Source organism: Strongylocentrotus purpuratus, unplaced genomic scaffold (assembly GCF_000002235.5).
Source record: "Strongylocentrotus purpuratus isolate Spur 01 unplaced genomic scaffold, Spur_5.0 spur5_scaffold_16, whole genome shotgun sequence".
NCBI lineage: Eukaryota > Metazoa > Echinodermata > Echinoidea > Camarodonta > Strongylocentrotidae > Strongylocentrotus > Strongylocentrotus purpuratus.
The window spans coordinates 29,549,081-29,574,639 of record NW_022145601.1 but is presented as its reverse complement, the minus strand read 5'-3'; the positions used below and the strand labels follow the sequence as shown (position 1 = coordinate 29,574,639).

The 25,559-nt window shown below is 37.8% G+C and overlaps 1 protein-coding gene across 1 annotated transcript; it reads right to left on the bottom strand.

The window, feature by feature from the left end:
- LOC105437246 (transmembrane protein 201-like) lies at nt 1-14,417 on the bottom strand. The gene is made up of 11 exons (XM_011663616.2): nt 14,296-14,417; nt 12,288-12,414; nt 11,372-11,551; nt 8,547-8,717; nt 7,282-7,435; nt 6,496-6,595; nt 5,477-5,689; nt 4,700-4,914; nt 3,631-3,867; nt 2,299-2,412; nt 1-1,219 (listed from the first exon to the last, which is right to left on the bottom strand). The coding sequence occupies exons 1-11, from the start codon at nt 14,307-14,309 to the stop codon at nt 1,131-1,133; spliced, it is 1,614 nt and encodes a 537-aa protein (XP_011661918.2). The 5' UTR covers nt 14,310-14,417; the 3' UTR covers nt 1-1,130.
- Between the last annotated feature and the right edge of the window lie 11,142 nt (nt 14,418-25,559).

Sequence of the window (25,559 nt, the reverse complement as noted above, 5' to 3'; positions counted from 1 at the left end):
TTTTATATCACATAACATATATATATTTTTTTTTTACTTCTAGACATTTCTAGAATGTCTACATCAATCTACAAATAGTAACATGCAAAGCGATTCTCAATACCTATTTATCATATTGCCTTTTTATCCTATTCTGCCTCTCCTTCAGATAACATAATCTTTTGTTTTTCACTATTCAGTTTGTTTTGATCTGTTCCAAATCTTATCTCTGAAAGCAAGCTTGAATTGTACATCTATTTAAGGTATTAAAAAAAAAAAAAAACATGGAAAGATTAAGAACATGAAAATAATTATTTCATAGAAAAACTTACATATTTAGGTTTTGTCTTCTGTTTTTTTTGTCTATTCATATTTTTTCTTTAACTTATTTGAGCGCGAAATGCAGCAAAGATCATCAGTTTCAGCTTCAATTTCAAGTTAAATTGTTCATATAAAATAAGTATCTTGACCTCATTTAACATTAGATGCAATGTATGTTTACACAAAATATCTACAACTCTTTACTTCATAAACTGTGCCGATTTTGCAGCATGTCACATTATTGTCAGTTCCTTATCTTATTCAGCATTATTTTCTACTTAATTTTACAATTCCTTAACATATTACATGTAGATACTTCTTGTACTAGTCAAAACAAATACCTAATTCAATTCCATCAGGTACCTAGCACCTCATTATATATCCTGAAGCACAAAGAGGCAATATTTGCAAAAGGAGCCGTGGTTTGAGTAAACTAATGATGACAAATGTTCTTTGGTTTCGGTGGAATTAAACATGATGAATGATGCTATCGGTAATTTCCCGTTCATAACACAGGAGGGCAGCACCACACTTGATGTTCGCATGAAATTGCACAACATGCCGACGGTGGTTAGTCATTGTATTTAGGTTCATCTACTATTGTAGAGAGCAGCACCACAGTTAATGTCCAAAAAGAATTAATGAAGATCAACACAGCTACAGCTAGTATTATCTGCCATAGAGGGCAGCACCACAGTCAACGTCCAGATAGAATTACACATGAAGACAACTTCAACTTCTATCATCTCCCATACGTACAGTAGAGGGCAGCACCACTGTCAATGTCCAGATAGAATCATGGAGCTGTATGAAGACAGCATCAGCTCATATCATCTCCCATACATGAAGTAGAGGGCAGCAGCACAGTTAATTCCCAAACTAAACCCTAGTATACCAGGCAGTAGGCAAGATGTCCAAGCTGAAAATTGAATAAAAATGTTGATAGAAACAATTGAAGTATCTTTTCAACAAGTTCATCAAGTTACTTTAGAGATGTATGCCAACAATAATACCATTTTCTCACAATTACGTCAGGAGTGTCAATTTTGACAGACATGCCAAATTACAAATTGTTATTTATTATCGTCACAAATGCCTTTAAGAGCAATCATAGCAAACCAAAGATTGATTACATAATTTGTACCTATTAGAAAGTATGACCGAGTTACCCAGATAAGTCATGCAAGAAGAATCATAAGAAGTAGAAGTAATAAACTAGTGAAAATGTTGGTAAAATACAAGATGAGTCTCTTTTCAATTGAATGACATGAAGGAGTGATAAATTTGTTGTAAGTTACCAAGTTAGAATTATGTATTTGAATGTCAAGCTTTAAGTTCTCACTGCTCCTAACCCCCCCCCCTCTCCACTCAGTGTTATTTAGGGTACGCGTATGCATGTTCCCTCATTTTGAAAGCATCCCCCTATCTCCGGTGTGAAAGTCAATGGCGGGCCAGACTTTGTCGCGCAAAAATGTACCCATTTACCAGAGATTTGGGGAACATGCATACCGCCCTCTAACCCCGGAGTGGGGGGGGGGGGGGGGGGGGGGGGGGGAGGAGAGGGCGGGAGGGGGCGGATCCTAACCTCTCTATAAGCCACACATATAAGCTACCTATGCCACATTGTATTTATGGGATAACGTATCATGGGATTATAGGGTTATTTCACTGTTTCATGGTGGAAGATTAATTGATACTAGTGTTATTAAAAGGTCTGTCATGGAGCTGATCAAGTCCGGGAAATGAGTAATTTTGCAAAGCCATTATGTTGCCTCAGCCATCCTTCCATCCCCGGAGAGGACCTAAAGCCGTCGGTCCTCTGGTTGCTTATAGTAACAAGCATTTATGCTTTCTTAGCAGTCAGGTAAAATAACCACTACTACTAATTGGTGTCTATTATTTTGAGCAAAATTTGCATGTGAGGCAACAAGCAGGGAGCTGAGGATGCAACCGAACTGTTAATTTTGCTATAAAGATATGAATGACCTGACCACTCACCTTGTGTGGTTGTTTTGTGTTCTACAGTAGGTGCATCTGGACTCTCATTAGCGCTCATACAAAGAGGTAACGAACCATCTGAGCTGTCATCAGCAAACGATGGAGGGCTTCTTCCTGCAGTATAAAGACAAGTTATTAAAGGCAGGCTTTACTACTTCAGCCAGAAGGGATTAGACCACCCAGCGAGCCAGTGAGATCACTGTGACAGGTGGCTATCTCATTAACTCAGCTCTCATTTAACATAAGAAAAAGAGGATCATGGGGGACCAACAGGCACCGATTGGGGAAGTTTTCTATATAGAGGGAGCAAGTAGCTACAAGTAGGACAGTGTGCCTTTAAGACAAGGGTAACAAAAAACCAAACACAACAGGGATTAGAGGTATGAAATTCTAAACAATTTGTAATTTTTCATATAAGTTCCAAATGAAAATCTGACTGCTAAGAAAGCATGTGTATGCTTGTTAGTAAGCACCCAGGGGACTGACAGCTTAAAGTCCTATCTGAGAGACTTGGTAATGAGGTTTACCAAAGGGCACTAGTGCATTGACTTGGTTTCCAACCCGGGACCTCCCGGTTACGAGACCTCTGCTCTACCACTGAGCCATCACGCCTCACCTAAATTGACTTTAAAGATTTGAGTTTGCTCTGCCTCTAATTCCAAGATGCAAAGTGTGTAGATAATTGGAAGTAAATCATTTAGGGACAGGATGATAGCTCAGTAGGTTAACCCCTTCACTACCTACTGGAACCGGACAGACAGCGCTGGGTACTAAACCTTTGGGAATTACAGAATTTGGTATTGTGTATTGTGTTTAGCATGCTCCAGTCTACGGTAACTTTGTCTCAGAATCTGAAACAAAACCCTGGATTTAGCTCATGCTGCAATGATATTTATAAATCTGTACGTCAGTCAGGAACCTTGTGACTTTTACAAGCCAAACGCCTGTCTGATTATCAAGATATTATTATTGAAAAATCGAAACCAAACGCTTTTCATGACACTACAGTCTATTAGGGAAAGTGAGTATGGTAAAACCGGTCACTCAAAGATTTTTACATTTCTGAGGCACTTCTTGATCATTTTGAAGCACAATTTTTTAGGGCTTCAATATTACACCATATCACAGACACTGTTAACACATAGGGCCATGCATCTGCCTTTAACGTTTCACAGTTCAATCCCCTAAATGGTCCTCATCTGTCAAAAGGAGCTATAAATGACAGTCCAGGCCACATGTGATATTCACACAGGGTTGGTACACATCAGTAAAATCCTAATGAACAATAACAACAAGAATCACAATAGGAAACATTAATCTAATCTAACTGACCTCTCTCTACCAAGTTCTCCCTAGACGAAGTGACTCGCTGATCTTGAAATGGGCCAGAATCTACGAAGGTACCATTGAACGACGAGACAAAAGATGTCTGGGAGGTTGATCTCTTCATCCCTGAGGGGTTAAAGGTCGCGGGTGATATGATAGGGCGGAACTCCCTTGACGAGGGCCGGTCCTCCAAGAGGGGCGTGGAAGGTCTACTGGTGGGAGGGGTATGGGCGGTCCATAGATCTACAGATAAAATTGACAAATCATAATAGATAACACCTAAAACCAGTTTTGTACAGTTGATATTACAGGAAAACAAATGTTAATAGTTGTGATCGTATAAAGTAAACTTCAGAGGCTTTGTTACCCCACAAGAAGCAATTTGGAGGCGTTAATCACTTTAGAAACATTGAAGTAGTACCATCAATCTCCTAGTCGATGATCCAATTAAAAAGGACTCGCCTTTAAGATATTCAACTGGCGATCACACCTTTAAGATATTCAACTGGCTATCATGCCTTTAAGATATTCAACTGGCTATCACGCCTTTAAGATATTCAACTGGCTATCACGCCTTTAAGATATTCAACTGGCTATCACGCCTTTAAGATATTCAACTGGCTATCACGCCTTTAAGATATTCAACTGGCTATTACAGGTGGTCTAAGACTTTAATAGACCTCTATATCCTAGACTAGGATCTGATACCAAACTCACCTTTGTTCATTACTTGAGCTATATGACAGGTAATCTAAGACTTAGATCATATACATGTATGTCTTGGGCCATGATCCTATACTCGTCACATCTGATAACCATCTGATTTACCATTGGTAAAGGGACCAAATGTAGTCCAACATTTAGACCATCAATATCCTGGTCACAAATTTGATACCAAACAATTTTTTTCTTTGATCAAGCTATCAAAGGCCACTGCCTTTGACCAAAACTTGACAGCAAACTCACCTTTGTTTTTGGCCTTAGCTATCGCAGGAGGACCAAAACTTAGACCACTTTTCTTTGACCAAGCTATCAAAGGCCACTGACTTGGACCCAAACTTCACAACAAACTCACCTTTGTTTTTGGCCTTAGCTAGCGCAGGAGGTCCGAGACTTAGACCACTTATATCTTGATCAAGGAGTATCCTCTTGATCTCTCCATTCTCTGATTGCAGGCTTTGACTGAGAGACAGTGACGATAGAGCAGTAGAGGATGAGGCATCAGAAGGGTGGGGTAAAACAAAACAATCTTCCTCCTGGAGAGGGGAGGTGGGCTGACTCCTCAATCTTCTGGAAATCAGGACAAAGAAAAATCATTGCTGATCAATTTCATCTGGATGGTTCGGATAATTAGAAAAGAGTTCTACGCCTCATCTAGAATCATTTACCTTTGTGACAGTTTCGGTGTCCAAGTCCAGACACCTTCATCAGACAAGTAATCGTAGACTCGTGTCCAGGAAAGGTGTCAGAACGTAGACACCGAAACTGTATCAAAGGTAAATGATTCTGGATGTGCCATAGGACTCTTTCCTATCTCATATTTGGTGCCTACATTGAAAACAAATGAGCTGTCACACTTTATATATTATTCAGCTTTTAAATAGTTTAAACCAAATGCATTAAAATAACTTACTGGCTGTACTATATAATAAATTTTTTTAAATTAAAATGATTAAAAAGAGAACAGAGAAACGTAATAACAGTCTAATATATTTAAAAGACATTATAAATATATAAAATAAAGACAATAGAGATATAAAATAAAGTGAATTGAAGAAAAGATACTAACTATGACGAAGGAAATAAAAAGGAGAAAGGAGAAGGAAAATAACATTGGTTTTTAGTGACATACTTGTTTGTGAAAACTTTCTTGACTTTTCGCTCTCTCGATTGTAAGACATGTTTTGAACAGCAAAGCAGCACGCAGGTGGCCAACATCATTGGAATAGCGTCTGATGGTAACCATGGAAACAGGGCTAGTAATGATGAGGATGATGGTAGTGCAGTAATGCTTCCCATGTACATCATCCAGACCAGCGGGCTTACACAATCCAAATGTCTCAACCTGTATACAGAATTGACACAAACAGGAATTACATGTAAATATGTATTTCAGAATTTTGAAGATCTTTGTTTTAAAGAGGTACTGAACTGATGAACTTTCTGCCCTAGCCTACTGTTTATTGTTTATAGCGCCATCTCATGGTCAATTTACCAACAGTGCGTAACCGAACACCCGATTCCCACTTCACAGACATAGGAATCGATGAGAGAACCAACAGCGCAGCACGGGAAGCAGCGAGTTACGGGACCATACTGCTACAGCTGACCTGAGATGGCGCTAGAGAGGATTTAGCATCAGTGCTTCTGGTACAGTATGGCTTTAAGAAGAGTGCATTTCATTCCCCCAAAAAGTTTAAATGTTTGATCAAATACTATTATCTGAAAATTACCATAATTTAGCAAAGAAGAAATAAAGGAAGAGCAACATTGCAGTAAATATGAGGTAAACAGGCTGCGAGAAAGAAACATATCTAGAGAGATAGATGTATAGAATGGAGTTATTTAATTTCTATAATATCAAAATCTAAATAAAAGTTACACAAATTGAATTTATTTATTCATCTGATATTGTAACAGCAAATTCTCTTCCTTTGGTTCAGGAATAACAAAAGACAAGTCACAAAAAATTTAACATAACAATGAAGTGCACAAATATACATTAAGTGAACCAAAATTCAGAAGGAAACAATGTGTGTCAATGTGTGTAAAACATAATAATACAGAAAAAGGAAATCCAACTCATCAACTCATCTTGAATGGATTAACAAACCTCTTGATAGGATACAAGTGAAAACAGACTCAATTTACCTGTATTTTCCAGCTATTAATGATGAAAGAACTCCACATACTAATCCCATTAAAGATAAGGTCATTCTTCTGCTCTCCAGGGCAGCAAAGTGTTGAGATGCTGCAAGTAAACAGAGGAAGGTACACACATAAAATGATCTGGAGAAGATCTTACACTTTGGAATTATCTATCAAATTGTTTTTTTTTTAAATGAAATACACAACATTAATACACAGTATGGATAACATTGTCAGAGATAATAATGTGATTATAAAGATGAAATTAGACATTTTAATATTTGTGCACTCATTATTTTCTCCTCCAACTCCGAATTCATTTCAACATCTCTCATTTCATCTATTCATTTCATCTATTCCCAACTCCTGACGCGGATAGTCAACCTGTTCGAAATGTCTAGCCCTCCTAGTACCCATCCTCTCCATCAAGCGCTATAATTCTCTTTTGAACTATAAGCTCAAGAACGATTACCAACAGTCCTTTTCAGGACTACACACACACTCAGGAAAGAAAGATTATGGACAGTTCTTTTCAGGACTCCCCAATTCTCCACCCTCTCTCACATGGTGCAACCGTAGGCCTAATGTATATCTCTCATGCTGTTTCATGTGGTGTTCCCCCCCCCCTCTCTCTCTCTCTCTCTCTCTCTCTCTCTACTCTCTATAACCCATTGTTAATACATTAAAATAGGCAGTATCAAAATGAATTGGAAAAAAACAAGACAAATTAAAACTACCAACAACAAAAAATCCATTTTATTCCATTTTAAAATTTAATATTCAACTTACCCTTTTGCACAAATAAAGCAATCTCTGTTCTTGATAGACCAGAGAAGTTCACATGCAAACTCAGCTGGCAAATAAACACCAGAACAGCTGCAACAATGGCTACTGCTCTGCAGAGAAACACACACTTTTTACTGCTTTGAGCTGGCATCACAACCTAGAGAGGGAGAGAGAGAGAGATAGTGAGAGAGAGAGAGAGAGAGAGAGAATAGAGAGAGAGAGAGAATAGAGAGAGAGAGAGAATAGAGAGAGAGAGAGAGAGAGAGAGAAGAGAGGGGACAAAAAAGAATAGATATAGGAATGAAAAGGTATTGATTTTTTTCTTTTTCTTTTTCAGCAATCAAATACACTGCATGAACAAAAAAACATGATAATTAACAAAAGTTCCTTTGCACAAAAGATTTGGGATGCCTGAATTATTGTGTGAAATATCATGTGTTTTATCTAGAATACAGCATTGCTTGTTAACAAGACATTAACATGACATCGTTTTTTGTTTTTTTTAACAACAACCAATGAGGAGAGCCCTTAAAGGCATCATTTAACAATGTTCAATCTGAGATGCACGGCCTTACGTGTTATCAGTATCTGTGATATGGTGTTATATTGAAGCCCTCAAAGAATTGCACTTCAAAATGTTCATGAACTGCCTCAAAAAAGTAAAATCTTTGAGCGACTGGTTTTACCATACTCATTTCCCCCAATAGACTGTAGTGTAATAAAAACTGTTAGGAAAACAAAAATAAATTTTTGATTTTCAATCATAAATATTTTGATAATCAGACAGGTGATCGGCTTGTAAAAGTCATGGGATTCCTGACTGACCTAAAGGTTTATAATCAGATTGCAGCATGAGCTAAATCCAGGATTTGTTTCAGAATCTGAGGCAATGTTACAGAGTCACCTTTAAAAAAAAAGATATTTATTTTGGGCAGTCCCTAGGTATTGTTTGTTGTTTTTGTTGTTTTTAAATCATTAATTCATTATTATCACCATTTCTGTATGCTTTGTTTGTCTATGTACGTTAGATCGCTTCTTATCATTTTTCTGGAAATTAAATAAATTAAATAAAAATAAATGGTAAATGTAGTGAAGACTGTACACAAAATCAATTCAATTAATTCAAATTTATTAATCATGCACAAAATAACATGGCATAAAAATGGACCCCAAGTTGCTGACATTGTAAGTAAAACAACCACACCATAAATGATTGAAGGCATCTAGATTAAGGTCAATAAAACATTTACATTCTTGAACTTGTATACCTTTGTATCTGGCAAGACTGACTGATGTAGTCTCTGGCCCAGCAGTTTTGAGCGGATGTCTGCATCTTGTCTGTACACCTCGCTGCAGATGTTGTCATTACAGGCTGGGCAGAGTCTATATGCCTCTTCTAAATAATCAGAATACTCCTTTACATCCACATCAAAGTTTTTCTGAAATGCAATTTAAAAGGAATGTTTAATACCAGAAAACATTTTAATCATCTAGAATTTAGATATAGGAATACATAAATATTTCTAATGTCTACAAATGAAAATTGAGCACTTCTGTTTTCTGATATCATTTGACTTCATCACCTAATGATGCAACAATCAGCTTGTTTTATGGCGAATCACTGACAACAGTTATTAAATGGATTCTTTCAAATAAAACACACAAATTGGTAAGAGTGGCCATTTTCAATCACCAAAACACAACCTAACCATTAACTCCAAAGAATGTAACAAAGTTCCAGGTCTGAATATTATCATTATGTATTTTGACTTGAAAGGAGGGGAATCATTAAATAATTCTTCTTCTCATTGAAATATACATGTATCAACCTCTTTTAATAGCCTGAACATGTCAGCTTGTGGTAATGGCAGCCGGAGGGCTTGGTTTTGACTAAACTTGACTACTTGCTTTTAAAACATTTAAAGAAAACATTTAAAGAAAAGGTCAAGTTCTGGACCTCTGGTAAAGATTGTAAACAATAATTTGTGACTTTCTCCTTCTTTGTAAGTCAGTTTGGATGAATATCTTAGTAGAAATGTTCCATGATTCAATTCAAAATATGACAAAAATGGCATAAATTTTGGACCAATTTTCATGCCACATGTGTGTGTAGTCCCATATACCTATTTCTGTGTACAGTGCATGTAATTTTGGGCAAGATCAATAACCCCAAAATCTTGAAATCTATCGTCAGCCTATTAAAAACGTTTTTTTTTTTTTGTTACTGTTTTTTAGAGAAAAAAAATATTAAAGCATTAAAAACTGAAAAATATCAGCTCAAAGAGGGAGAAAAAAAGAGATTTCCGACCGACCGACCCATGTTTTGGCATCTAAAGGGCAATACACAGGGTTCGTACACTTACACATTTTAAAAATTTCATGACTTTCCATGACTTTCCAGAGCAGGATAATGTAAATTTCCATGACCATTTTCAATGATGAACATGTCTTAATTTAAAGCGTACAACTATACATTATCGCAATACTAGGAAGCAAATCACAAAACTATAAGGCACACCCCTATTTTGAATATTCCCCCCCCCCCCCCAAAAAAAAAAATCTGAAAAAAAAATCTGAAAAAAAAATCTGAAAAAAAATCTGGAAAAAAAAAATCTGTCATCTTTAGTTTAAAAACAACATTGTTACTAGACCTAGGTCTAACTTAGTTCACAAGCACTTAAAATGTGCCTCATATAATGAAAAGTGAAAGTATTTTTCGAACACCGAAATAAGACCGATCTGATCTGGTTAACAAAAAGCCACCAAAAAAAAAAGCAAACATTGGTCTTTTTGTTAACATCAGATCAGCTCTTATTTCAGTGACAGTGTTTGAAAATACTTTCATTTTATTACAAGGCACAGTTGAAGTGCTTGTGAACTAAGTTAGACCCATCAGTAACAATGTTGTTTTTAAAACTAAAGATGACAGAATTTTCCTCCGAGTCCTAACAAAAATGTGGACAGGCTAGTTTTCGTGTGGTGATTTGTTATCCCCTGTGTAAGTGAGCTGCATCATACAGGTGAGTGAGCTGAAGACACGGGAGAGCTTCGTGACAGGGCATAATTTATCAAGACTGAAAAAAAACTCTCTTCCTTTCAAATTAGGAACGTAGTTTAACTTCAAATAGTAGATCCTATTCTTTATTTGCATTATGTAATTCATGTTGAGACACAGAGATTTTTGAAAACCACTAAAAAGTAGCATTTGAGGACTCAAATATCCTGTACCTGACTATATAAGGCGCACCCCCAACTTTCAATATTTTGCCGACGGAAAAAAGTGTGCCTTAATTGCGGACCTTGGGGAAAGCATCAACCACGAGGCTAGGCTAGCTAACTACTGGCTGTATGCTCGCGCTCGCATAATGGACGCCAAATGTGGAATCAAATGCGATTCAGGGTTGCGATATTCGAGTAAAGAGCAACACGATTTTTAAAGCGGTTCTTAAGAAAACACGAGTGGCTCATGATGCATAGTTATTTACATTTAAATTATTGTTTTATGAATATTCTATGGTAAAACCCCGGGGTAAAACACCTTCATTCAAACTTTTAATCAAAATCAAAGCACAAGCTCGATCAAAAAGTAATCGTACAGCGTGCATGCAGCATTCCTGCATGTACATACACCGGGATCACGCACCGCACCTGTCACTGCAAGTCATTTACGCACACGAACATCTTGCATACAGTATGAAAGACACAATAGACACGCTACCAGTAGGTCCTAAAGATATTGCGTGTAATTTATTACGAAAAAGGTCCTGTGAACCACACATTTTACAAAATGTTTTTTCCTTTGTTCACAAGACAAATTAAATGCCATTTTAACAAACATCTTGAAGAAAAAAAGATTTTCCCTGACTTTCCAGAAGAAATGGATGAATTCCCTGACTTTCCCTGACTTTTTGCTTCTGGAAAAAACATTTCCAAATTCCCTGACTTTCCAGAAATTCCCTGACCCTGAATACAACATCTTTATTTTTTAGGCCTTATGTACATAGTTGCGATTGACATCAACCGCAAATACGTTGCGATTGATATAAACTCTTTGTAAGACTTTATCTTTAAGGCTAATAGATTTCTAACAAACCTCATGTGATGGAACAAACGCAGCCAGCTGCTGGACTTTGAGTTCTTGGTTGGTCTGGCAAACATCGCACAAAGGACTTGGTCTTGATTCTGAATCATCCCGAGGAGGAACAGGACTGGAGTAGGTCTGGTTCAGTTCTTCACTGTATTGGGCAGGGATGGCTTTATTATAGCCTCCATCCTTTCAAAGAGAAATGTTTTAAAAAAGGGAAATTAAGGGGAAAATAAATATTCAAACCTGTCTATAGCGACCACCAAAGGGAAACACAAAAAGTAGCTTTTGTAGGCAGGTGGTCTTTGTAGACAGGTTCCTTTAGTACATGATTCAAGGGGAAACCGTTTTCAAGGGAAACAACAAATGTGGCCTTTGTAGACAGGTGGTCTTTGTAGACAGGTGGCCTTTGTAGACAGGTGGTCTTTGTAGAAAGGTGGTCACTAAAGCAGGTTTGACTGTACAATCATGGGAGCAGAGGAAGGAAGATGGACTGAGAGGGGTGAATTACAGTCGAACATGAAGATGAAAGAAACAGGTGTAACTCTTTATTTCTACACTATCCATATAATATAAGAAAGGATGGTAATCCATATGATCCATGCAAAAAATCTGTTAAAATAACTACCGGTAAATGAAATAAGTTATTTTCTATGTGATCCATGCAAAACACCTGTTAAAATAACTACCGGTAAATGAAATAAGTTATTTTCTATATGATCCATGCAAAACACCTGTTAAAATAACTAAATGAAATAAGTAATTTTCTTTGTGATACTTAAACAGCACATTTGAAACAGCCAGCTACAGAGAGTGAGAGAAAGTGAGATTAGCGACAAATTTACACAGGCTTGGAAATTTGACATATCTTCTAGCAGAACTGGTAAAAAAAGAATAGAGTATGACTATTATACTTCATAATTACCTTGGAAAAACCATTATACTGGTCACATTCCGGGCAGTCAAAGCAATTCACATTGCCAACTGGAACTGTTGTTGATGCTTGGCAGAACCAGCATTCAACTTTGATTAATTTCTTCTTCCTGAATATCCTGCGAAAGAAAATATACGATGTAGTTTATTACTGATGTCAACAGTCAAATACAACAGTCAAATGCAACTAATGCCACATATTCTTAAATTCATCATCATCACTGCTTTGTGTCATTTATTTTTCTCATCATGTGGGGATTTATTCCATAATGGCCCTTCTCAAAGCTTCATCATCCACCGTGGCGTGGCCAGATACTCTTCACCTAATGTCTCCTTCACTCTTTGGGATGTTTGCCACTGGAGAACATCACAAATTCACAGAATTATTAGTAGAAAATCTATGTCTACATTATTTTTGAAGGTTAAAACATGCTTTTATGAATCTCTATCTACCTACGGTAACTAGACATATATGTATGAGAGAATATGGTCTCAAAGGATATTTTCTACATTACAAATTCATAGAATTGTAAATAGAAGTCTAGGTCTACAAAGACAAATTTACAAAGTTGCTCAAAAGTAAACTCAACTTCATTCGACTAAAATGGAAAATCACAAAATAACAGGGCTGTCAATTAGACAAACAATACCAAACGGACAAGGTCTAGATTGTAATGTCTTCTTTGTGTGTTTTTCAACTTTTGACAATCAGACCCGGAATCAATTATATATAACACAGAACTTTATAATTTCATTTATTATTCTCCAAATCTAATGCATTTGAGTCTAAAGTTCTAAACATCAACCAATCTGTTTTTTTTTTGTTTTCAGGCAAGGAAGACAACTCATGATTCATTTTCCTTTGTAATAGGCGCCCCTTCCCCTTCTGAAAAGTGCCTCTTTTCGTCTCTGATAAGGGTCCTCTTTCTCTTTCCAAGTGTAATTTTCATTTTGAATGAGAGTGCCTTCCCCTCCTCATAAATGTGCCATTTTTCACCTCTGATAAACACCCCTGTTATTGGATAGGTGCCCCTTCTCCTTTGTAATAAGTGCCCTTTTCCATACTCATAAGTGCCTTTTTTCATCTCTGGTGAGGGCTCCTTTTCAGGTGCAAGAAGTGCCTTATTTTTAACTCTGATAATTTCTCTTTTTTACTTTGACACATGCTCCTTTCTTTTTTAAAATGTGTCCCTTTTCCTTTAATCATCAAATGTACCCAAAAAATTAAAGAACTTAGATTTAGAAAGAGCAACTTTTTGTTTAATTTTACCCGAAAGCTTGCTCGCATTTGTGGTTGATATATTTATGTTTCTTATTAAAGGCCTCTTAACTTTCATGATTGATCGTGCTTAAACCACATCGGAATAAGGTTTAGAGGTCTATTCCTAGTTATAAAGAGTAATTTTTCACACTGCGAGTCTGCGACCTCACAAATTCATAAAATGTTTGCTTCGCCCGCTCACAAATGGATATTTAGACCATCAAACCCAACTGCAAAGTATGATACTTAAGGCTGTTAAGCAGTATTTCAGACCATGTAAGTCTAAAACTTGTACTAAAACTAAAGAGAGAAACAAATATTGAAAACATCCCTGATAGTAATCATAACTGGGGTTTATCCAAAGATCTAAAAATTGTCACGATCTAGGGTCTATTTCGCTTTGACTTTTGAGGCTTCCCTTTGTACTAATCATAGGCTTCTTTTTGTTTGTACTAATTGTAGGCACCCATTTGCCTGAAAGTGCCTTTTTGTTGGTGCCCACCCCTCCAAAAAAAAAAGAAAATGAAAGACAGTCCAGATTGTTGTGGTAGAGCTTCGCCGCTCTCCGCCTACGCCTTCGGCGGCGGAGCTCTCTGGAGTTACGGCTGAACGAGAAATCAGCACTGGCATTACCAGCATGACCAGTGACTGCCAAGTCAAGTCGCGGTCGGCTGCTAAAAGAGTAGAGATAAAGAATTACTCAAATCTTTAAACTTACAAAACCTCAAATAATACTCACCTCCAGACAAACATTATTTTATCGAAAAATAAGACAGACCGTATAAGATGTACCGGTACTATGGTGAAAGCAGCCAGAACAGAAGAACAATCTTTGCACCGATTTCATTCAAGCATCACATCACATCATGATCATATGCACATCATGCACAGCGCGCGCCGCGCCGAGGAGCTCCAGCTCCATGCGATATCATGATAACTCGTCCAGTAGAAACTCGACCAACAACCGCGACCAATAAGGATTTGGGCGAAGTTAGCAGGGAAAGCAATAGAATTCGCGCTATATATGGTGTATTCATGCATCATGTAGAAATATGAATTTCATTCTGATTATCTGTTTGAAAACATTTGAATTATTAACTTCAACATATTGCTTAACACGGACTCTGATACATTACTACTCTCTTTATCATCCCCAGCACAGATCGGTGCAAAGTAGGCCTACTTCAACTCATATCTCTGACACTCTGACATGTCACGAATAAAACATTCAGCTTCATGCAGGGGCGTTGCCAGGAATATGGGGGGGGGGGGGGGGGGGGGGGGGGGGGGGAGAAACGTCTATCTTCATCAACAAATCTAAATATGAAAAACACTTATCTGTTGCTTTAATAAATTTCATACTTTATGTCGGTAGATTTGGTATCCCATCCGCAGGCCCTTCCCCCAAATCAGAATACATGCTCAGCAAACAGTGCAAATTGGCAAAGAACATTATAACGACATACTGAAATGAACACTATTATACTAGCACAAAATACTTTTTTTGTCACCAATTCGAAAATTTTAATTTACAAGTCTTTCTCTGTATGTGCAACAAACATTTCTGTTTCAGACAGTCATTGCATTTGGTTAAAGGAGTCGAACTAACCCCACATATACTTTGGTTGTTCAGAGGGATTATTGCATTCTTGCTCATCAATCTACAAGATTCCCCACCAAAGTGTATGAGAAAGGCATAAGGCAAGAAAAAAGAACAGTTTCTCAGCAAGACAATGGGCATCGCCATTTCTTGATTGCATGACGTACTTTGCGGAGTCGTTTATCAAATAAATGTATCTAAATTTATGGATGCTTCCATCCAAGATGTTTGTGGTGTTGAAGCATTTCATTCACCTGCTGTTTATTCTTTGTATTCCGATTGCCAGAACGCAAATTGCATAATGCTGTTATGGATTAAATGTTTCGCATTTTAATTCATTAAATGATATAGATTTTTCAACAGCTATATTTTAGTATTTTTAAATAATTGTTACCCTATTATATATTTTTCACCAAATGTAATTTTCCTTCTCGGCTATTATTTTCCATCAATGAAAAGTAAAGGTTTTGTTATTGAATTAAAACATCTCTCCAATTAAAGCTTAGTGCATGATATAATGTACACCTCGAACTGGTACGTCACATTTTCAAGAAAATGGCTGCGCCCATGTCATATGCTAAAAGGCATAACATCATGCCAAGAAATATTCATTTATATATCTAAAAGTGTAAGATGTAATGAACTGTTTCATGAGAAAGCTTAGCTGAGTTGTGTCTTCATTTATTATCATATGTCCATTGGCAAGAAATTAATCTACATTTGCCCCATCGACCCAGGTCAGGTAAATGGGTACTTGGCTGGAATTGATTCCTTAAAATGCTCAAGCGTGGTAATGGTAGCTGAGCTAGAGCCAGGGTTATAATAATGGAGCCTCATGCATGAATGGTAAAGCTCAGATATAAGCACTTTACAAAGCTCCATATTATTAACTATTATGACAGAGCACTTTAAACAACTTACTTCTTGATCTGTATTTAGAGTAGCTAGAGAGTAATAATTAGCGAAAAGGGGTGTAGGGATTTATGACAGTTATCTGACAATGTAAAATGTGTATGATCTGAAGGGGATCAAGAGATGCTACATTTTGTTTTAATTGACCTCCGACCCTTTCCTCATGACAGGTAATTACTCCCCAAAATAGTATCGCCTTTCCATCAAAATTTCATCAACTTGTAGGGGAGGGCAACCATTCATTTTGCAGCAATTTGCGCCCCGATCCGATTGATATTGCCTTCGCCAGTACAAAGGGCTCACCCTCGAAGAGAATCTATCACAGCAAAGAGCTATTTCAGCATTGTAAAAAGAGATTAATAAAATTAGAAGAATTGACAGTAAAATACGCAGAAAAAGTAAAACCATACATATTTATTTAAACAAAAATACACCGTAGTACATATTAAAGATAAACTCCAGTAAAAATTCTCACAGAATCAAACGAAACTTACACTGAATGTTCAAGATTACAAATAAATGACATGTGCTAAACAATTTTGGAAGAAAATGTATACTGGCTGAGTAATGAGCATAGAAAGACAAGGAAATCAAGGAAGTAGCCCCGACACCATGTGTGTTGTCCCATATATAGCTTTCTATGTGAGTGCTTGTTACTTTACCAAGACTCGGTCAAATTTATTATGATTTTGATGACTCCAGAACCTTGCAGTGCACACCAATACTTACATGCTACATGATCAACTGTTTCTGATCCTTTCCACACCTTTTCTTTCTCAATGCAATCGCATTACCAGTACTAAAGTTTATCTTTAATGTCAACATTATCTGAATTTCAAAACAGTTAGAATCTTATTAATAGCTAAGTTTCAATAGTGATTTTACATTCAGTATAACTAGCTTATAGGAAATTGACACATTGTCATGTTTTCCATGATTTTGTTGTTAACCCCAACAGTAAATGTGCTCATTTTCATTTAGATATCAAGTGAGACTAAATCACACTTTTGTTAAAATCCATTCTTAGTTGCTAAAAAATTAGATTACAAAAAACAACAACTATATAAACTTAAGAGTGACATCAAATAGAGAGATGCCATGAAGCACAATATGAATAAATCAATCTACTAATGTGCATCTTCAGACACGAATAAAACAAAATCTGAATAAATAAAATGAGCAGCTTTATTCAACCTAAGAAGATTTTGATGCAATTTGAGAATATTGAACAGGGAAAATTAATCACTGCAATTTTGATCCTAAAATGCACATGTATCAAGAGTAACATTTTTTCCTTTTACACCACAATCTGAACATTAACACCATTACTAAAAAGATGTACTCAGCTTTGTTGTTTTAATCAATATCTAAACCAATATAAGTTAATCAGAGAGTAAGACAAATATTGCCCCGATCAGTTTGGACAAACGCATCCTATTTCACAAAAGGTTTTCTGGAATTTCTGGAAAATATGACAAGTACATAAGGCTCACACGGCTAATCAATCATTAATACAAAATGACAGAAATAACATCTTTTAAAAACTGTATGTTTCAAATGACACCTTCTCACTGATCCCTACATTCCAAATCAACATCGACCTCTCACTGGCAGACAGGACAGGCAAAATGAATATTTAAGCAAAGTTTACTTCAATATTTTGGAGCTGTCATGATGGATGCAGAAATATTGGTTTTCTGTTGGTTAAAATGAGTGTGCCCCATTGTCTTCCGCTATCAGCCATTGCCTTCTTAAAAGATATCACATCATGGATGGCAGTTAACAGGTAAATTTGAAATACATATATTATTGAATGAGGACATTTAGAAAAACCCATCCCTCTCCCAGAAGCTAGATGATGATGATGGGATAATAATTGTTTGTTTTCATAGGTTTTTATTCATTTCTCTCATAAAGAAAAATTGTACATAATTTATAACATTGTATACAAACTAACAAAATAATTTTAACATAGGTCTTAATAAATTTGCAAATGAACTTTTACATTTACATACAAGGTTCCAACTAAAGTTACACATTTACAGATGAAAAATATTCACATAAACAATATTTTCACCAAAAAAACAAAACAAGAACAACAAAAAAAGAAAAAAACGCAAATAAAGTTTGTACTATTTTCTCGACTAGTTTGATTATAAATCTCAAATTATTTCTTTTCCACAATATTCTGTTAACCTATATTAGAGACAAACAAATTATATATATATAAAAAGAGAAAGAGCTAGAAAACACCTATTTCCCGAACTTTTTTCCTACGAACTTTTATACCTGGCGCATGCTCACATACAAACTTTTATACTTCACGCATGCAAGGAGGTCACAAACAATTAGACTATGATTACTTATTGCTTTGCCTCACTATTTTATAAAGGCAAAACACTAAATAAACTGAGATTTGAACCCTCACGGCAACTCCAAGGTTCTATTAGTAACACGCTGTCCTGACCGATTGAGCTAACGATGAGTTGATGAAAGATTGCTTTGTATAATTACTATCACCCTATTGACCGCCCTACCGGATTCCACGTGCGCATGCGCAGGTTCCCCTCGCGAGCTCAAAGTTCGTAGGAAAAAAAAAATTCGCTACCCGGCACCCGCCCCACACAACAATTAAACACATAACAAGTACAACAGTATACTAAACACACCAACATAGAACGAACAAACAAACGAAAGAAAAAAAGAAAAAAAAAGAAGAGAGAGAAAAAAAAAAAAAGCAAAGGTAGAGAAGAGAGAAGGGTCTGGAAGTTGTATATTGAGAAAATTAAAAACTGAAAACATTTATTCTAAACTTTCCAAAGCTTCCCATTTCCTTAAATGAATTGAAAGTGTGTCTCTTTCCAATGAAAGTTTTTTCTCTTCATTTCTATTTTCCAACAATCTATATTCTATTTCTTTTGCTTTTGGAGGGTTTCCCTTCTCTCTACTGTGGAAAATCTTATATTTAATCAAAATCAAAATGTGGTTCAATAATGGTGATGCTTCAGCTGTATCGGTATCAACGGGATGGCATCTTAGTATCTCCTCTGGGAGTAGCGAGAAGGCCTGGTGTATCCTCCTCCTCCTTGGTATCCACCCTGAGGAGCAAAGTAAGTAAAAGGGGTGAATCGTGAATGTAGGGGGAGGGTGGAAGATGCAGGTCAAGAGGTGGGGAGAATCGTACAGAAGACAGGAGTTTGGTGGAGGAAGCAGACAAAGTCGAAAGCATCATCAAAGAAAATGACAGAAAAGAAGCGACACAAAGACAGAAAGATTGAAAGAAAGAAATTAATTAATCATTATGAAAAAGAGGGAAGGAGGGTTATGATGAGAAAGAGAAAGTGGTGGAAAACGAAGGGAGGGAGTGAAGAAGGGAGGGAGAGACAGACGAAGAGAGAAAGAGAGAGAGAGAAATTGTAATTACAGTTTTAAGTATGTATATAACTATATTGTCAGTAAAACACAAAGAAGCACTCGAAATACAGCGTGCACAGTAACTGAATATCAATTTACTTTACACACAATGTACATTTAGAACCAGCATACAAGGCAAGTATTACCTACATAGAAGAACGGTATACATTAACTTATTTGAATTAAGTTAAATGTTGCATTCTACAACACACTTCATGGCAAATAAAATGCTTAGGCTTAAGAAAGTATGATATGAAACCGATTCAAAGCTAATGATCATCAACCATGATTTATAAATCGATGTTGTAGAATGAAACAAGGAAACATTTGCATAGTAACTAAACTTATAAACGAAAATTGTCTTACAAAAGAAGGAAGAGCATATGTAAGATTACATTTTAAAAGATTACAAGAAGATCTTGCAGCGAAAACAACAGAGAGAAACTACTTATATTTAAAAAAACACCAAACAAAAGAAGAAAAAACCACCTCAAATTTGTAATAGTAATATAAAAGAAAACCGAGCATACTAAATTTTCATTTCAAGCAGGCACGGATCCAGGATTTCTGAGGGGGGGGGGGGGGCAAATTTAAAATTATGCGAGCCAAATACTGGTACGTAATGGTGACCAGAAGTGACGTAATAGGGGAGGGGTGAGTTTTCCACTCCCTCCTCCGCGATGCGCGGAAGCTTTGACGTTTCATTAAATTATTAGAGAAAGAAGACGATTCGTTGTACCGTTCTCGTCTCTAAATCCTTGTCTGAATGCAGTTTCACCCCTCCCGCGCGAAATGCGGAAGCTTCTACGTTTCATTGAATCATTAGAGAAATAAGACAATTTTTTTGTACCGTAATCGACTCTTAATCCTTGTCTAAATTCATTCCCCCCCCCTCCTGCGCGAAGCGCGGCAGCTTTGACGTTTCATTAACTATATAAGAAAAAAGACAAATCGTTGTACGTACCGTTCTCGAAAATAACCCTCGTCTGAATTCAGGTTCTCCCCCCCCCCGCGCGAAGCACGGAAGCTTTTACATTTCATGATTAAATCATTAGAAAAAGAAGAAGATTCGTATGACAATTCTCGACTCTTAATCCTTATCTTAATTCAGCCCCCCCTTGAGCGTAGCGCGGAAGCTTTGACGTTTCATTAAATTATTAGAGAAAAAAGACGATTCTTTGTACCGTTCTCGACTCCTAATCCTTGTCTGAATTCAGTCCCCCCCCCCCCTCCCGCGCGCGGAAGCTTTTACGTTTCATTAAATCATTAGAGAAAGAAAACGATTCGTCTTACGATTCTCGACTCTTAATCCTTGTCTGAATTCAGTTCTCAGTTCTCTCCTCCCCCGCCATCAGGGGGAGGCTCAGGGGTTTCAGGCAAAGTTACCGTCAGATGAGCATATAAGGGCCCGCCTTAGGGCCCTGGATGGAATCCAGGGGGCAGAGCCCCGGAAGTTTTGGGGTTTTAGGCATTTTTATCACGGTCTGATGAGCATATTATTTTGATACCTTTATTTTTGTGACACTGGCAGTTAACCATTCTTTCTTTCTTGCTCTCTTTATTTCTATTTCTCTTAAATATACTTTTCCAAAAAAGTGGGGGTGGGGGGGGGGGGGGGGGGGGGAGGGAGCATATTTCTTGCCTGACGGAACAAAAATCTCGGAAATGATGTCATTTCAGCATTATTTGTAAACCACCGTTATGGAATTAGATTTAAACCACGTTTTAATTTATGTCCCCAAAGCTCCCCCCTCCCCCCTATCAGTACGCCAGAGCTCCCCCCTCCCCTCCCAACTACACCTTGTTGGCGGGAAAATCGCAACTGATCTCCCCTGCATTTCTTCTTTCTCTTTTTCTTTCTTTCACTGTCTATCCTCTTTCCCTTCCCTTCCTCCTCTCTCTTTAAGGTTCGCTGGGGGGGGGGGGGGGGGGGGGGGAGGGGTGGGAGGCAAGGGCCTTTCGGCCCCCACACGTTGTTGGCGGGATTAACCGCAATTGATCTTCCCTTCTTTCACCCTTTTCTTTTCTTCTTCCTCTTTTTTGTTCCCTTTTAGCTTTCCTCTCTCCCTTTTCCTTCTCTCTTCTTTTTGCGGTGGCAAGGCCCGCTCGGCCCCCCTAGTCTAGCCTCTTGTCGATGCCCTCGCGCTGTTGGAGTCTCTAAATTCTGACGAGCGAAGCGAGTCAGAGAAACCGAGGCGCTTGCGCTGAGGGCCTCTTGACAAGTGATCTGAATTTCTTATGTTTTACTTTGTTTGGCGAATATTCCGACCCAGCAGAGTTCTTAGAGACTTCGGTGGTAAGCGCTTATAAGTAACGTTTTTATATTATTATTATATTAAAGTCATCCAATCAGAGAGAGCTACTATGACGTAATATCTACCGCTCTGTGCGATTCCTCCGTAGGTCTATGGTGAGAGCGAGACTGGCCGCCTAGTTGTAGTCTGCAAGCACAAACCCTGGTCAGTCGTAAAAGAGAGTGTGCACTATAAGACTACCATATGCCACGTACTATAGCTGCTCCTGACCTATATTGGTACAACCAGTAGGTACCAGTAGATAGCTGGGCTAGGCTTCTCTCAAGGCACAATGATTTTTTGATAAAGTGTCAAATTAGGGTCAAGAGGCCCTTAGCCTCTTGTCGATGCCCTCGCGCTGTTGGAGTCTCTAAATTCTGACGAGCGAAGCGAGTCAGAGAAACCGAGGCGCTTGCGCGGAGGGCCTCTTGACAAGTGATCTGAATTATATATTCATGAGACCCGATTTCCTACTGAATTATGCATGTCTAGACCGCAGTGATTGTGTGTGTGTACGTGTGTGTTCGGGATGCGTTATTTTTTTATGCGGCACAGATTGGGGCATGGCGCGTGTTAAACCTATGGGAAGTACGTTCTTACCCTTCTTGAATAGTGTCTGCACGTACGTGAGACTAGTCATGTTCGCTAGCGCATTAGCGCTGCGAAGAAGTTTGTATATCCATCGCAAACTATGTGTTTAGATAACATTCCTCTTCGTTTAAGTTAGTTAAGTTTTATTGACTAATTATTGTGATGTTCTCCTTAATGACGTGCTGCCTCGTCTTCAGATTTCCAATTTGATTTTAATTGTTGATGTAATGAGTTTCCATGCGGTAGTGGATTACATGTAACACTATTAAAAACAGACATCTACTACTTATACTGTCTAGTACGCACACGACCAGTATTAGTCTGTAAATCAAGACCCCTTTTAGAAAAAAGCCCCAATCTGTGCCGCATAAAAAAATAACGCGTTCGGGATTGCCCAGCTAGGCTAGTCTGCAAGCACAGACCCTAATTTGACACTTTATCAAAAAATCATTGTGCCTTGAGAGAAGCCTAGCCCAGCTATCTACTGGTACCTACTGGTTGTACCAATATAGGTCAGGAGCAGCTATAGTACGTGGCATATGGTAGTCTTATAGTGCACACTCTCTTTGACGACTGACCAGTGTTTGTGCTTACAACTATATAGACTATATAGACTACAACTAGGCGGCCAGTCTGCGAATTTTTTTCCGTACTCGAGAGAGCAAAAATCCCATGTGCGCATGCGCGTGGACTTATGATTTCTCTGCTACTTCCCATACGAAATGTACATGTATTCGCATGTACTGTGCACGATTCGCGTTCTACGAGTAAACGATGGCATAGTAGTCTTCAAACACAGACTCTGATTTGCCAGTTTGACAAATCAATATGCGTATGTGTCGCGATGTGCTTATTCAAGTCTGTGTAGTTGTATGATTCAGACCCAGTAGTGCATATGGAAATACATTGCAACTTGTATAGAATGGTATAGTAGTCTGCAAGCACAGACGCTAATCTGACAGTTTGACAACATACTAGTAGTGTGCTGAGAAGTACTTTATTCAAGTCGCCAACTTGTATAGAATGGTATAGTAGTCTGCAAGCACAGACGCTAATCTGACAGTTTGACAACATACTAGTAGTGTGCTGAGAAGTACTTTATTCAAGTCTGCGTAGATGTATGATTCAGACCCTACTACTACTCAATACACAATAGGCCTATATTATTCTGTCAAACTGTCAAAGGAGAGTCTGTGCTTGCATACTACTATGCCACTCTATAAGTTGAGGTGCATTTCCAATACACGCACCAGTAGGGTCTGAATCATAAAACTACTCAGACTTGAATAACACTATTTTGTCAAACTGTCAGATTAGCGTCTGTGCTTGCAGACTACTATGCCACTCTGCAAGTTGAGATGCCTTTCCAATACACGCACCAGTAGGGTCTGAATCATAAAACTACACATATTTGAATATAAAGCACTACTCAAGACACTATGTTGTCAAACTGTCCGATTAGCGTCTGTGCTTGCAGACTACTATACCATGCTATTCAATTTGGGATGCATTTCTGTAAGCACTAAAATGTCTGAATCATACAACTACTCAGACTTGAATACTAGTACTATTGCTACGCACGATATATGCGTAATTGTTTTGTCAAACTGGCAAATCAGAGTCTGTGTTTGAAGACTACTATGCCATCGTTTACTCGTAGAACGCGAATCGTGCACAGTAGATGCAGGGCTTGTAATAGATGCGAATACATGTACATTTCGTATGGGAAGTAGCAGAGAAATCACAAGTCCACGCGCATGCGCACATGGGGTATTTGCCCTCTCGAGTACGGAAAAAAAATTCGCGGCCAGTCTCGCTCTCACGGAAGGAATTCGCACAGAGCGGTAGATATTACGTCATAGTAGCTCTCTCTGATTGGATGACTTTCACCGAACTCTGCTGGGTCGGAATATTCGCCAAACAAAGTAAAACATAAGAAATTCAGATCACTTGTCAAGAGGCCCTCCGCGCAAGCGCCTCGGTTTCTCTGACTCGCTTCGCTCGTCAGAATTTAGAGACTCCAACAGCGCGAGGGCATCGACAAGAGGCTAAGAGGCCCTCAGCGCAAGCGCCTCGGTTTCTCTGACTCGCTTCGCTCGTCAGAATTTAGAGACTCCAACAGCGCGAGGGCATCGACAAGAGGCTACCCTAGTCTAGTTCTGGACCCTATAGATTTTTGTTATTCGCCGACTGTAAACGTTAAGCCGATTGATGGCGCGATCCTTATTGGCCGCGATATCCCCGAGAACTGCGATATCCCCGAGAACCGCGCGAGAATAGGGTTATTAATTCAGAGAGGAATAAACACAATGATAACATGCCACTGCATGGCTTCCTATATGATGACAAGTATTAAAATGTCATAAAATGGATGATTAAGGAAATCATAAAGTTGAATGCACAAACCATAAGTACTATATGAGGGAAACATTCATGTAGGTTAATGATGTGCAACGGTCATGTAATACCTTGACTTTTAATCAGCACTTCTCCCTTTTTTAATTTGCTTTTTTCCCTTCTCTTTGTCTTCTCCCTCTATAGTGTTTCTTATTCCGCCTCTCTGTCTTCCCCTTCTATTCTTGCACGTCTCCTTCCCCTTTTATTCCCCTTTCTCCCACTTCCCCTTCACTTCCTTCCTTTATATCGAGTATGCAGTTTACATTTTTTATATGCGAAATTTCCTGGAAACTTATGAAAAAAGGCACTTCGAATTTTGATATAATGGGTAATAACGTTTTTGAATAGAATGCAATTTGGGAAGAAAAAAAAATCACCCCCAAATCATGTTCTTTTACTTAAAATTGCGTTGTTAATTAATTTCAATTCCATTGAGATTGGTATAAAAATGTAGATAATTTAATCTACTTTAATATGACACGAAACTCATGGTGGTCCAAGGTTCCCTTGAAATATTATTAACAAAATACGATTTTTTCGTCAAAAGGGCCAATAAAAAATAAAAAAATCTGAAATATTGTGTGATATGATAAAATCTTTCTAATAAATAACTTGTGCTTAGTTTGATAGTGGCAGGCATCTCAAAAACTAAGCATGGACCACATATCCCTGATATAAGCATGATATTTGACTTTGACCCTCTGTATTTTAAGGTACCAAAACTATATCAGCGTGTTGAAGGCCTAGTCTATTGTCATAAACGCATGCTGATAATTTCACAAAAAAGTGGAAATA

Excerpts from the sequence above, each read along its gene's own strand:
- LOC105437246 (XM_011663616.2), bottom strand. Across the intron at positions 8,718-11,371 it reads CGTTTGTTCCATCACATGAG|AAAAACTTTGATGTGGATGT; the intron begins GTTTGTTAGAAA and ends ATTGCATTTCAG. Across the intron at positions 1,220-2,298 it reads ACACAAAACAACCACACAAG|CTTGGACATCTTGCCTACTG; the intron begins GTGAGTGGTCAG and ends TTCAATTTTCAG.